Source organism: Anabas testudineus, chromosome 21 (assembly GCF_900324465.2).
Source record: "Anabas testudineus chromosome 21, fAnaTes1.2, whole genome shotgun sequence".
NCBI classification, from domain to species: Eukaryota; Metazoa; Chordata; class Actinopteri; order Anabantiformes; family Anabantidae; genus Anabas; species Anabas testudineus.
Window position 1 is genome coordinate 17,417,720 of NC_046629.1, and position 14,884 is coordinate 17,432,603.

Consider the following 14,884-nt stretch of genomic DNA (forward strand, 5'->3'; position numbering starts at 1 on the left):
GGTCTTTTGGAGTAGGATGTCATTGGCTGGTCATAAATTAATTTATCCTGAGGCGTTTCCCAATGCTGGATCATGACAGTAGTGCCACTGTGTGCAATTAGCCTGATGTGTTTTACAGAGAATGAAAGCTTTTGGGATATTTGTTAATGCTAATGCACTTGTATGCCCCTGAAAATAATTTGACATGGTTCTGGCCACCCAAACCATTGCTGCTGCAGTGTAAATCTCTGTCCTTGCAGGCGGGGAACCTACTTGGCCCCTTGTTGCTTTTTCAGACTGTGCTCACATGGACATCATTGGGCTTTGAATGATTCATATTCTGGCCCCTCATCTCCCACAGGGGCATACAAATGTTTTCTTTCTTTACTGGCAGTTCCTGGAGGGATGGGTGTGTGAGCTCTCCCTTTAGGAAAAGTAGCTCACTTATTCAGGAGGAGCACCAAACACAGCCACCTGTGGATTTGCTCCAGAGGTACCCAGATGCAAGGAGAAGATGGGAAGACCTAGAACAGACTGCACACATACAGGATTATGTATTCAATGCATGTACATCTCAGTTTAAGTCAGGGAAGGATACCTACCTCTACCTGCTATCTTACATTTTACATATAGTCAGGTGAAAATACAGTAGATGGATAGTTCTGGTAGTTGTACAGCAAAAAAAAACAGTTAACAGCATCCTGCTTGACAATTCTGTTTTTTCTACATGTGCAGTTAACTTTGAAGTCTGGTTAAAGGCTAAACAGGGTGATTTGACAATGACTTGGAGATTACATTTGTCAGTGCTGCAAGCAAAACCTTTTCACTTGCTTTTACTGTTTCCTGCACACATATTCAGTGGCGAGTAGGTACTATGTCACTGTTCTATCAGTTGCTTGTTGATGTTATTAATCAGCAAAAACACAATTTCTTGGATACAGATTGTGTAACTCTTGAGGAGTTTGTCTTTTTTTTTAAAAAAAAGCTGCTCTTTGTTTTCACATATGTAATTCCTACTCCCCAACCTTGCCTTTGAGCCTGTTAGAGAGAGCACACGGTTATAATAACAGAACCAGGACACAATGTTCTTTGAGCATTGTGATGGGGACTGGGTCATGGTCATTCTGTCCCAGTGCAGGCTTAGCATTTCCTAATTAGAGAGAGGGACGAAAGGAAGATTTATGATAGAATACATTACAATGTGATCAAGTATCTGCTTCATTTGAACATTAGGGGAAAGAGCAATTTCATAGTTATAATCTGCAGTCAAGATGGAAATGTGAACAATGGTTAATGTGCAGTAGGGCCTAACTTAAAAGTCAGTTTGATCCTTTTTTCATTGTGTGGTGTGTATTATTATTATTTTTTGTTAGCTAATGCAAGACTAAAATACATTACAGGTTGTTATGGCTGTAGTGTAGACGATTGAGGCAGCACAGCTGTGCTCTGCTTGACAGACGAGTTTTTTTTTTCCTCCCACTGAATATCAACTACCACCCTTCTCTACGGCCATTATAGGCTGTCTCCCTGTTTCTGTCACATCAGTTGTACTGTCTGTTCAATACCATATGCAGGCTATGGAGAGCTTAAAGAAGACAGCCATTGTCTTGCTTCACCCTGTGTGTCAATAACTGCAGGCCTCTCTCTTCTGCAAATATCTTGGCCTTGCTTTTACCTGGCCTATCCTTCCTATCTTCCCATTGTTATTAGACAAAGTAATTGCCCCCTCTTCTTCCTTAAAGTGGTTTCCCTCTGCATATTTCCCATTGTTGCCTTTTTATCTCTTCAGGCTTGTTGTTTTGGTTTGGGGTTTACACGTTACATTTCCTTTTTTAGGAAATGTAGTTTCATGCCACATGTGGCTGTAGCAGGACTTGTCTGGTCTTGAGATGGACTAACAAGCTGAGATACCAGTGATTGGTGCCTAAGCTTGCAGGATATATTTAGCATTGGGCACATCAGGGGAGAAAAGGAGGAGGCGATAGCTGAAACGTAACAGTGTGCTGAACTAATGCCACCTCCTCAGCTCCATGCAGCTCATGGTGGTTTGATAAAATTAGAATAAACATACCAACAGGTTTTTCTCTTTCTATAATTACAGTATATATATATATACATATATATATATATATATATATATATATATATATATATATATATATATATATATACATATATACGTATAATACAAAGTAATGATATAGTCCTCATTATGTCTGATTATCACCTTCATGATGAATTAATTAATGAACACGTTTTGGTTTATTGTTTAATACATTCTGTAATATTGTACATGTATGTGACAACCATAAATGCCCACACATTTTAAATTAGTCATACCACAGTACCACTGTATATGAACAATAAAACATTTACACTGTATATGTACTTTATAGTATATTTGTCACAAATGTATTTCTAAGCTCAGTTCATATTTTGAGACAAGTATGGGCATTATAGTTCTTATAGTAACTTTACTGTGTTGGGGCAGTAGTGGTGCAGAGGGGCCACTACTAGCAGTTTGGTGATGTGCCAAAGTGTCCTAGGACAAGACACTGAACCCCCAAGCTGTCTACAAAAAGCCCAAATACTGAGGTTGCACAAGCCCGTGCACTCTTGGTGCTGGTCCCAAGCCTGCATCTGAGTTGCATCAGGAAGGGCATCTGGTGTAAAATTCTGCCAAATCTACATGCTGACCATGATCGCCGGGGGCAACCCCGACCACAAGATAAGCTGGAAGAAAAGGAAATGGTAATTTTGTTGTGTTATTTTGAAAAACAATAAATATACTTTATATACATATTTGAATTACATCTACAATTTTAGTACACATTATTTAAAACAATTACTTCAACTGTCTTATGTCCAGCTACTGTATTCCAAACTCTCAAATTGTGCCATTGCAGTTATTATTTCTTCAGCTGTGTAACACTGTCACAACCACAAGTCTATTTCTAGTGCAGTTTAAACTTCTGTGCTTTAGGAGCTACTTTTCTAAGACTAGTTGGATAGTCAGCAATGACGCACAAAGCTGCTTTCACCTCAGAGACTGTATGTGCTTTCGATGAGGGTAGAAAGAGAGAATTGGTGGGAACAGGTAGTCGTTACCAGGGGGCTGCATGAACTGTGTGCCCCGATTATGTCACCACATCTAATAGTCTTGATACACTGCATTGTGTAAACTTTATCTGTGTGGAGTACAGAGTTGCAGCCGACTAGTTTGTTTTGACATTTGATGCTCTCTTCTGTAGTTAAATGCAGTAATGTTCACATTTGTTTTTAGATGTCGCTGTTAGACATAATGCAGGGTTGCTACTTAAGGTTTTTATGTTGGAATCCATTTGAAAAGTGTGCATGGTTCTGATTTGATTGTTGAGACTCACACATTCTTATGTTCTTTATCTCATATGCAGAAGCTTACAAATACTGTTGCTTTCACTAATGCTGTAAATGGAGTCCATGCTTGTCATGTCACACCAGCAGCCTGTCAGCACTGTGTGCCCTCTGTCACTGTTCTCACTGCTTCCAATCAGTCATGTTTCTGCAGTTAGGAGCTTTTTAGTCACCACCTACGTGGGTAACAAACATGAGCTCTGGAAAAAAAACAATGCTTATATTAAATATTGACTGATATTTCAGCCAATAGTAGAAGCATGTATTTGACATTGAAGATGAAATTACTTAATTTATTATAAATACATATATTTAAATGGTGAGGACTATATTGCTTAAACTAAACTTAGTTTAAAAGTGTATGTTTGGACATTAAAATAGAAAAATAATCAAAAATGCCACCAGCCACAGTGACGTACATGATAAAGCTGAATGACTAACTGGCTGTATGGAACCTGTGTAGACGCTGGAACAGGTGGATGGATGTCTGATTGGGAATTCTAGTGCTGCTGTTTGTTATAGAAATAGTTGTGCTTATAAAAAATATAAAGTTCTGGTGGAATAGTGCTTTCCTTAACCTTATTATTAAGATTAGGTCCTTTTGTTTTCATAATGTTTCAGCTGTTTCTTCCCCGTTACCTTCAAGTCTCTCTTCTCCCCAGTTCACCCACTCTGTATGTCTCTTCCCTGAAAAGTCTGTATCTGTTCTGTTGGATCTCCTATTCCAGTTCATTACCCAACCTCCCTTCACAATGAGCCACGCATCCTGCCAGAGCCTGTTGCCAGTCTGAGAGCCAGCCACTGCAGTCCAGTCTTTTACTTACTGGACAATGGTAAGAGGAGGGATGTCTCACAGATCTCAGCGTCTTCATGGACATCTGCTTGTGGTTTTCATTGTATTGCAGTAATTCGAGATGGGAGGGAGATGGGATAATTGGGTTGTTTTTGAGCAGGTGATTGGTTTGATGTTGCATCTTGCATGCTAACTCTGCTTCCACACTGTGAGCAACACTATCACGAAGACACCAGAAGCCAATTCATTCCTTACATCAGTACAGAAGCAGAGAGGTTTGAGTAATAATGTAACATTGGTGGCCTTGAAAAAGCAGATTAAGGTAGGATTTTTTTATGGTCATTGATTGTCAAGAGCGAAGAAGATTTTCCACATGCTTGTTTCCCAGGTTTTATGAAAGCAGGTTTCTGTAGCTTGTGTAAAATAGTAGGGAAGTTGATTACAGCCATTTAAAAGCCATCATCTGGGGTAATAGAAAATGTACATGGAAGCAACCAGCATGATATGAAATTATAAAAACAATAATACAGCAGGGTGCACACATTGTGGGTGGGTTGAAAGTTTTTGCTGTACTCCTGGTTGGTTAGCAGGTAGCACTGACAAGGACTACTGTGCATCCAGAGTTAGGTGTTCTAAACTGGTAGAAAAATCACACAAATAAGCAATGAACATTAGTTTGAAGTTTTTAAATAAAATAAAACATCCAATTTTTTTATAATCAGAATATTTTTGGTACAGTTTGCTATCCAAATACCATGACTGGTCACAACAGTGACCTATCAACCAAGTTGCTTGCAGTGTAAAATTTGTGCAGAGGCTGTGATAGTGGGAGTAGACTGTCCACGGCTGCTTCGCCAATGTGTTTCATGCTTTTGTATTAGTGACCGCTGGTACTGCATTGTCTCTTAGCTTGACATATAGACGTCGCAGTGTTTGTTGTTTGTAACGCATCTGCGCTTTGACCTTGGATCCTTCGTCATTTGGCAGCACTGTGAGGCAGGTGGTTTAGGGAGAGGAAGGAGTTGTATTCATACCGGGTACTTCTCCTCCTCATTCATCAGTGCCTCTACTTTTTATTTCTCTGTAATGTCAGTCATTGTTCCTCCAGTGGAACCACTTATCTTTGTTGTTCGAAGACAACATGCTACCTTACCAGACTGTGGTGCTCAGAATCTGTCAGCGTCTTACTGAATGTCTGTCAATAAATCCAGAATCTCATCTTGTTGTCCTTCGCTAACCTTCATCACTGTCTAGTCTCTAACTGCATGGTGCCCACTTATGTGGCCGGCTGCAACGCTTTTAAAAATTACTTCAGCTTGCTTTGTTTGTTTAATAATGTTGTGGCATGATCAAGTCCAACTCTGGCCCATTTGGGATCTCATCACGCTATACAGTACGTTACTATAATTTGATCAAAAAGCATACCGTAACCAAACCTTGTGGAAAAATCAGCAGTGAGTTCTACCTTCAAAAGAGTTTTCATTATATCACCCGTCTCCACTATTTCCATCTATTTTCTGCACAGAAAACAACATTTTCTGCCTACCATGGGTTGTAGAAGAGAAAAAGAGCAGAGTGGAAAAGAAAAATTACTTTTTTCCCAGGCAAATGATTTCTCTTTCCAGTAAGCAAACATCTGTGGGGTCATAAAGACACCTCTTAAGGTGCCAACCATTGCTGAATTAAAGTAAAAAATGTTTTCTTAATTTTACCAAAGTTTTGCATGAGGATCACTATGTGAATAAACCATAGAGTAGTTTCGGTGCTGAGGTCACAAATAGGGATAGTCCAACATAAACTATTGTCATATTGTAATACTGTCACGTCAATGAAAAGATACCAGATGTGCAGTAAAAAGTACTCAAGCCATGAAAAGAGCGCACATAAATTATATCAATACCATGGTTAATCAACGTATGAATTATTTGAAACAAAAAACAATGGTTTGTTGATTGTAACAGAGCCAGCATTTGGTTGGGTATTCTTCATACAGCACAATAAACAAACCTTTGGCTCTTTCGATAAATCCCACTTTATAAAGAAGATGACTTTATGGAGTGTTAATGCAGTCACTGAGCTGGTAAACTGGGGAACTATCTGTGTGTAACAGGTCTGTTATGAAAACATTTTCCCTGTCATTGTACTCCAAACACTGCACATTTTATATGGCTGCAGCAGCATCTGGTCCCTGCGGTTTATGGTGACACAAACACACACACACACACACACACATACAGACACGCACAGAGCTAATCTACTATCTGACACTAATCTCAAAGGCTTTACTTGTCCTGGATAGAAATATAAGTTAACTGTTAGGAAAATTCTGTTAAGCTACCATAGTACCTTAAATATGTATTTTCCTCAAAATGACATTTGGTACTGAGCTTCAACAAATACAAAACCAAAAAAAAAAAAAAAGAGGTCTACCAATTTTCAGTAGACACCACACCCTCCAGTACTCTGTGGCAGAAGGATTGAAACCTGAGTCAGTGTTTTTAATGAAAAAAAAATCCTTATATACATTTTCCAAATCTTATTAAAATTGTTTAAAGAATACAAATTCATGGTCATGCTGTTTCTCTCATGGTCACAAAATTTATCAGGTGTCACATAAACACCATCCTGTGTCTTCCACATATCAAATGAATCATTCAACACAAAGAAACAATAAAATATTGCCTTCTTTTTGACTGGGAAACGGACTCATGGCATCTCAGCTTTGACCTTTGCAGTTCTCTACTTACTGCAAAATGCTTGCAAAATGTTATTTTTTTCCCTCCAGTGATTGTGATTTTTTGCATTGACGCCCCGCAATGCCACCATGTTTGTTTGTGCCTATAGGTCTCGGAGAATTTGATTTTACAGAGACATTTAAACAGAACACATATTTATGCCAATCAGCCATTCAGTAAATACCTTGTCAAGGTTAATCAGAGTTTAGAACTGTGCTGAGACTCTGCTTTGGTATCCAGAATAAATTCAAGTGTGTTCTTTATGTCTTGTTGCAGCTCAACAAAACATCAGACATTTGTTTTTAGAAATGCAATGAATAGGAGTTAAAATAAATATCAAGAAGGTACTTGATAGAAAGTACTTTCCAGTGATCCAGTATTGGATGTTACTGATATTGTAGAAGAAGCTGGAAACACTGGCCTGGGACAACAATGGAGCATGCATTTATAAATATGCCTGCTGTGTGCAACTGCACCAATTTGCATGTTCTGGTTCTTTGTTCATTTGAGTAAATTCCACATTGTTTCATTAGAGTTTTTTTTTTGTTTGTTTTGTTAGTTTTTTTTGCACATTTGTTTTTGTCATTATTTTAAACCTACTTTATTTTCTTGCTTTCTTAATTAATTTATTTAAAATATTTTATTTGAAGGGATTAACTGGTGCTTTGTTTCCTATTCTTTTGTTTCAGTAAAGGGACCCGGCAGAAAGTTAAGTCTGCCAACAGATCTTAAGACTGATCTTGGTACGGTAGGCGAAAGCCAGCAGTTTTCACTTGATTTCTTTTCAGTCATTTATTTTCCGCTTTTGTCACTTTTTCTAGGATTTTATGTTGCTTCAGTATTTTTTTTAATTCTCTCTCAAACCTTGTTCTTCTTTCGGTTTTCCCTTCACTCTCTCTTTCCGTTCAACCAGTCCATGAGAGTGTCGGCCTGAACTATTCGTCCATTTAGCCCCTTTAATGTGTTTTGATTTAAATCTTCTGTATTTGTTTCTTCTACATTTTGCAAGTGTTTATAAAGGTGATTTGTAACTCATGCCCATATTTAAATTTGAGGCTTTATTGCTTTATCATGATTGGACCATCATCTGGTTTTACACAACTTTTCCTCCATTGACAGTCTTGCTCGACAGTGATTGGATCACTCACAGCTGTTCTCATTTTAACTGGATCATTTCTCTCTTAAGCAGTCCTTTTTTCATTATAACTGGACCATCTGCATTACAGATACTGAGCGCCCCCCCTCCTCCTTCCATGCATCTCACAATCTCGGGTTTCTATTTGCTCTGCTTCTGCAGTGTCACACATGCTGTCCCTTCCAAACCCTTTTGCTTCTTTACCACTTAAAATGTTATTTTGTGGTATTGTTATTCCTGTGACTTGCTTCACTTAATGACCTTTCTTTCCGTGGCAGGTATAAAAATGCTTTTTGTAAAACTACTTTAATCTTGGTTACCTTATCTTAAATTCATGCGAGACTCACACCTGGCCCTGAAGTCTCAGTAGGATATACTTTGTCAGTAAACAACTGAAAAATACATTATGCTCAGCAGAGTATTGTGTACCTTAATAATAGCAACAATATCAACCTCTTAAGGATTGTAGGTTACGACAAGAAATTTTTTATACAAAAAGTCTGGTAGAGCACTAATTTGTGTATATGTGTGTTTGTGTCTGCTGTGTCTGCATATGTGTAGACTGTATATGCACTCTTGTTTGTGCAGCAGTCCATATTTTGGAAAAGTGTACATGTCTGAGCACAGAGTGTGATTGTTTTTGCCTTATAATTTCCTGCAGAATGTTTTACGGCAAATTACTGATTTGCTGCATCTTTGCCTGAAATAACAAAACATTAAGGCAGATACACAGAGTTGTCGTCACGAGGCTCTCACATTCGTTAGCCCAATTTAGCATTGAGTTTTCAGTTCCTTCACTGACTCACTCCGTCCTGCTAAGAGAGTGTTGTACAAGGACTGGGTGGCACCCTGGAGCTTTTCATCTTCACTTTGAAATTGAATCATTTGTACATCTACCAACTGAACAGGAGACTAGATTTGATATGACAGACATATGATCAGTGCCAAATACTGTGGGACAAGTCGACACTGTCCAGTGTGTTTACTAATTAGCCTAATTAATTTCAACTTACTGAACAGAGGGGAAAGGTGATCAAAAAAGAAAGCTATGTTCACACCACCGTGTTAATCCTAATTTACTTTAACTTTAGTTATACTACCACAGGGGTGTCATTAATCAGAGTAATCAGACGTCATGAAGCTTTTAATTACAGCTGTCTCGTTTTTGTCGTGTTGCCTAAACAGCGGGAAGCAAAAAAACACAAAATGCACACAGCCCACTAAATCCTGCACTACTGTTGTCGGGTTTGGCTCCTGACAAACTTTTTTTGCACACACATTCACAGTGTGCATTAAGCAGAGACAAAGATTTGAACATTCTTAGTCTCTGTAGGGAGGTTTGTAAAGCTACAGTTCCAAAAAAGTGTTTTGTGTCAGCACCATCATTTGCTGATCCTGTAAGCCAAACAATTTCATACTAATTTGCATTAAAATAAAAAAGCAGATTTTTCTTAAATATTCTTTTCTGTTTCTTTGATCTTCACTGTTATAGTCAGTAACGCAGTAAAGCTCATGGCCTTTAGGAGAAATAAACAGTTTCTACTAAAATCGAGTTTTCAGTTCATGAAGGAAAAAGGAAGCAAAGTGGAGATGAAACTACCTTGTTTGTTTTGATTTTTATATCTCTTTTCTTGCACAGACTGGATGAAATTACACTCACAATTTGCCTCTACATGTTCCTCTCCTTGCTTTTGCACCAGCTTCTCTTTCTCCTCCCTGCTCATACTTACTTCAATATACTCTCCAGCCCTTTGTCACTCACTCTTTCCCTTCCTCACTCACCCCCATCTCTCTTGATGACAGTCTGATTTTCAACATCGGCTTGCTTCTCTCACAATGTACAAATATCCATTTTCATAAGTCATGTAGTGTAATACTGAATTAAAACATTAAGTATGCTTTTTGTTTAAACAGATGCCAAATCTACCGGTAGGGTGAGAAAACTCTTCTTCCTTAGATAAAACTGCATGCAATCAGTACAGTTCTCTCATCTCATTGGCAGATGTCTTTTGGATTTTTATTAGGCTTTAAGATTTAACTGCTCATTATTAGACTAACTGACTGGAAATGGATATTGCCGTAGTGGGCTAGAATATGTTTAAAACTTTTATCGTTTCCCTCTTTGTATTGTTTGCTAATGCTTTGCCGTTGTTACAGATCATGTCAATGGACATTGCACTAGCCCCACCTCCCAGCCCTGCTCAGCGGGGAAGCCTCGCATCCCGATGGGTCCTGAGGGGCCACGGCTTACCCGCAGAGGCCCTGGCCGACCACCCTTCCGCAAGGCCCAGTCTGCTGCTTGCATGGAGATCTCTTTGCCTGTATCCCACACTGAAGGTGTGTGCTTGTCTTCCCAACTCCCATCCCTAAACCTCTATAACATATCCCCCCTCCCAACAAGTGCATGTCATCCTCTCACCCTGGGGTAAGTGGAATAAGGCCTGATTCATAGTTAACACAAGGCAAGCGTATGCTAATGCAAGTTAGCAGCATACAAATTTAAATGATGCTGTAGTTCTCAGGAGTGGATACTTGGGGGTAAATTAATGGACTGCAACTGCTGGCGGATCTGTTTGATATAAACCTTTTATGATTGACTGTTGGCTGAAACTCTCCCCCAAGCAGTGATTCCCCAGTTATAACTTAGCACTGTGCCAAGTCGCTGCAGGTAGCTCAAGTGCAGTCTCATGTTGAAGCATGGTGCACAGTGCTGCAGAACATTATGCGTAATACCCACAGAAGTGGTATCTTTTTTAACCTTTAGTCAACAAATGTGTAAGCTGACATTGTTAGCATGACCAACTAAATAGCTTAATCCATTACATTTAATTATCATGTTTTTATTGGCTAAATGTTTCAGAATCGACATAAAAAAGCTGTTAACAATAACTGATATGTTACTAATCCCCTTTGTGAAGTTCATGTGCCCCCTTAAGGTACCCAGGGTTCAGGGTTCATTATCTTGTAGTGGACAAAAGTAAAAGTAACATCAAAAGAAAATAATTCAGTAATAGTAGTCAGAGTACCTCACAATTTTATTTAAGGCACGCACTTTTAGTCAAAGCAAGGGAGAGAATGTATTTGGTTACTTTCCACCTAAGGTCGGCTGAAACATCAAAATGTCAGCCAGATTTTCAACCAACTCATTAGTTTAATTAGCCAGCGAGCACAAGCTGATAAAATCTGCCAGTGACTGTTGTCATTTTGGTTCTAATCATTACCATTGTAATGGTCAACTGCATCTGTGCTATGCGCGTGACAAGCGTAGCAACAGTAAACAAGAGTGATGAGGCTTGAATGGCCACATTGTTTGATATGTAGGGATGTGCCGAACTATTTTCTTTACAAGGCAAATTTGACAGCGAGTTACTAGATGAACATGATGACTATTGCTGTTATATGTTCATACCGACCGCCCCTGATTCCTTTATGTGTAATTGTTTATTTGAGAGTGTTTGAATTAAGCTCCTGTAAATGTGGTATTTTTGCAGCTTGCATTAGCATCACCTCACAACATTTGTACTACAAATTCTGCTTCTTTTGAATGCAAGAAACGGCCCTTGCATTGTGTCCCTTTATAAAATTGCTTGTGTTAACCACGTGTCAGGCCTAAAGGTTGGTGCAAATTTAATTGTTTTAACCAATTGACTTTCACTTCTTCAGTGCCTTTCTTTCTACTCATCTTTATCTAGCTCCCGTTTAACTTTAAATAGATCACTGATAAGTCAGCAGTGAATTTTTCTATCCACTCATAGTATTTTGGAGTAAAGTTTGTGAGTTTTTATATGTATATAAATATACATGTAATTTCTTCATCTAGCAAAGACCAGAACATTCATTATTTCAAATATTGGAAATTGATATTTCAGTATGCACACGGATAAAAGCGGCGAATAAGTAGAATGGGACAAGCATTCAGGCATGATTTGCACTCTGGCATTTTGACATTCTCGATGACAGATCTGACATTTATTTTCTTCCATCTGAACTCCTTTTATTCACACACTGACTTGCTCTGAAAATGGATTGGCCTAGCTGGGTTCATACCCCCATGATCAGTGTGAAGATCTGTGGCTGTGTGTGTGTGTGTGCGTGTGTGTGTGTGTGTATTGTAAATGCACCTTTGTCTGTGATAAAGGGGAGATGTGTACGTTTGTGTGTCTGTGTGTGTAATGTTTATATATTTTAATACTTTTATAGCTACTGTATTTCTGTACTATCAGCTGACACTAGTCGGACATTATGTGGAGGCCTTAATAAAACTTATTGTTATATTTGTATACTTGTGTCATTCTGCTGTTAAAAACAAATGACTGCAACAACAAAAAGCAGATAAGTGCCATCAAGTGAAGACTTAAAATGATACTGCTAGCAGCATAATTTTAAGATACTGACATCAGAACTGACAGAAAAATCGCCTCCATTAGCATTGAACAACAATATGTAATTACACCGTATGTATGAAATGTTGCACTTAGTCTGTCACTGCCAGACTACAGATGTCAAGACACCAATGCAGGACATGTACTGACTTTGAATAAACAATATCCTCGCTCTCAGGAATGAGACAAACACATTTCATCTTAATAGGACTCTTGAACTTGTCCTGTAATGTTGCACATTTTCCTTTCCTGCATGCCCGCACTGCCAACTATATATATTTTCTTTAGGTAGAAAACAAAATATTAGCAGGTCTGTTTGTGACTTCAGTGTTTTTACAATGGTTTGCATTTACGGGTGATCTTCTAAAGATATTAAAAGTAAAAGTGAGGACAGCAGATAAATGCTAATTTAAAATGTGGATAGTTGGAATTTGCTTTGCCACTGACACCTGCAAATAGGTAGTTCACACACAATAACTACAACTAAACAAATTTCCATGTGAATAAGTGAGTCAAAGTCTTCATGATCATGATATTGTAGACATCATTATCCTGAAGAGACTGAAACACCACTAGCACTGCATTGGACGCATGGGTACTGCTGATGCATCGAATATGAACTTGTGTCCCTAAGGCAAGTACACTTTTGAAAAGCTGTCGGGTCACTCACTCGTGGTCCAGCGTGTATTTACTTTAGTCAGGGTTCTGTCAGATTAACTGGAAGCCATGTCACAACAAGCTAATCTTTCCATAGGGGGCTTAACAGTGTCACAGTAACCAAAATGTGACTGAACAGCCACTGTAGCCACCCTGAACATTTCTTCACACATCTGTGCCGTGCATATGTGTGTCTGTTGTGCTCACCATATGGGGTTTTAACAAACATGCTGGTGCTAAATGTTAATGCTAAATAATAAGCAGGGTAGGTCCAGAGCTATTTGTTAAGTCGCAGTTGAACCTTTTACTCGAATTCTGCAATTAGATTCACACTGCCATCTTCATCGACCTCATTATACAACGCTGACCTGGAGGCAAGCAGTCTTTCATTAGCATAAGCTGAATGTTTTATTATAGCCACTGTTAGGGCTACAGCTGCATTGTCAACCAGACCAGTGCAGACGAGGGTAGAAATAGTTCTTCTCCACAGTTGATTTAATGCGCAGAAATAATGTAATTTCACATTAAAAAATATACTAACATAACATTCAGTTTAATCTAAACTGCTGTAAAGGTTTAAGGTCCTCTAAACTGTAACCATCTGCTCTATTAACATGGTTTGGTTATATTTTGGTGTGAAAGATTCATATATTTGTATGCCTACCGATGGTAAAAACACACACTTTTGTCTACCTGGAAATGTTTAACCTGATTACTACACTCAAACTTTGTTAATGTGCTGCACTGTTACACTATGGACTATGCATAGACTTTCTATGAATCAAGATCTCAGGAAAGTCATTGTCAGGGTGAACAATTTGAAAAAATGCTGTTACATGACAGAGCTTCCCAGCTCATGTCTGGTGTGTCAGAAGCGTGTCATTTTCCATCTCTGCCATGCCTGTATCCCTGAGTGGTAAACAGTGTCTTCCTGCCTGTGTAGTGCAGAAATGGATTAGAGAATGCGGAAAAGGCTTTAATCGAAGTACAGCAGTCGTCACTGTGACAAGAGGGTCCTTTTGTGTCGAGTGCATTTCTTTGCAGAACCTAGACTGGGGTAGCATGAAAAACAAAACCTGTTGTTTTCAGTTTACTTTGTCAGATCATGGCACCATGAATCCCTCTAACATCTTAAAGGCATCTCTGGGTATTCAGTCTGCTCATTCATTTGGATGTTGCTCAGTAAATATTTCCTTATCTGGACACAACCCCATCTTACACAAAATTAGTGTTGCCAAGGTTGCCCGAGTGCAATCAGGCTTCTTAGCATGACATATAATGTACTTTAGAGCTGTACTCAACGCATTGTATGATAATGTTGGATTTACCTGTTAAACAGCATGGCATACTGAATATAGAAAAAACTGCTCAGTGTTTTTAAATTTTTATGCATTTAAGTACCAAAACAGTTACATTTATGTCCTTAGAAATCGCATATTATCACGATGGACGGCAGTTTATACTGTACATTACAAGATTAGATTTATTACTTAGTTATTACATATTGGTTAGTTTCTCTTTACTCTGAGGAGTACAGTTTATATGTCATGTAAAAGACATATAAATAAAGATGTCTTAAGGAGGAAATATAATGCAAAATTCAGAGTACTCGCAGATCGTAGTAGCTTTAACGTGAACTGTAGCGTTCCTCAGCCGATGGTTGCATATTTTCTGAGTGTTGCCTACCTTGGATACTGTTGTTTATCAGTTGCACTGGGTTACCACAGTGAGGAGCCAGCAGGATCACTGGAATAATTAAAGGTCAACAAGCAATGCGAGAGATGAGGCCGATGTTAATGAGGCCTGCATG

The 14,884-nt window shown here is 38.6% G+C and overlaps 1 protein-coding gene across 2 annotated transcripts in view; it reads left to right on the top strand.

The window, feature by feature from the left end:
- The window catches only part of stxbp5l (syntaxin binding protein 5-like), a 107,653-nt gene that overhangs the window by 82,945 nt on the left and 9,824 nt on the right, over positions 1-14,884 (top strand). For both annotated transcript variants that reach the window (XM_026377440.1, XM_026377441.1), the window contains 3 exons: positions 4,101-4,205; positions 7,590-7,643; positions 10,193-10,372. In XM_026377440.1, the coding sequence (XP_026233225.1) occupies positions 4,101-4,205; positions 7,590-7,643; positions 10,193-10,372 (339 nt within the window). The remainder of the gene's footprint in view (positions 1-4,100; positions 4,206-7,589; positions 7,644-10,192; positions 10,373-14,884) is intronic.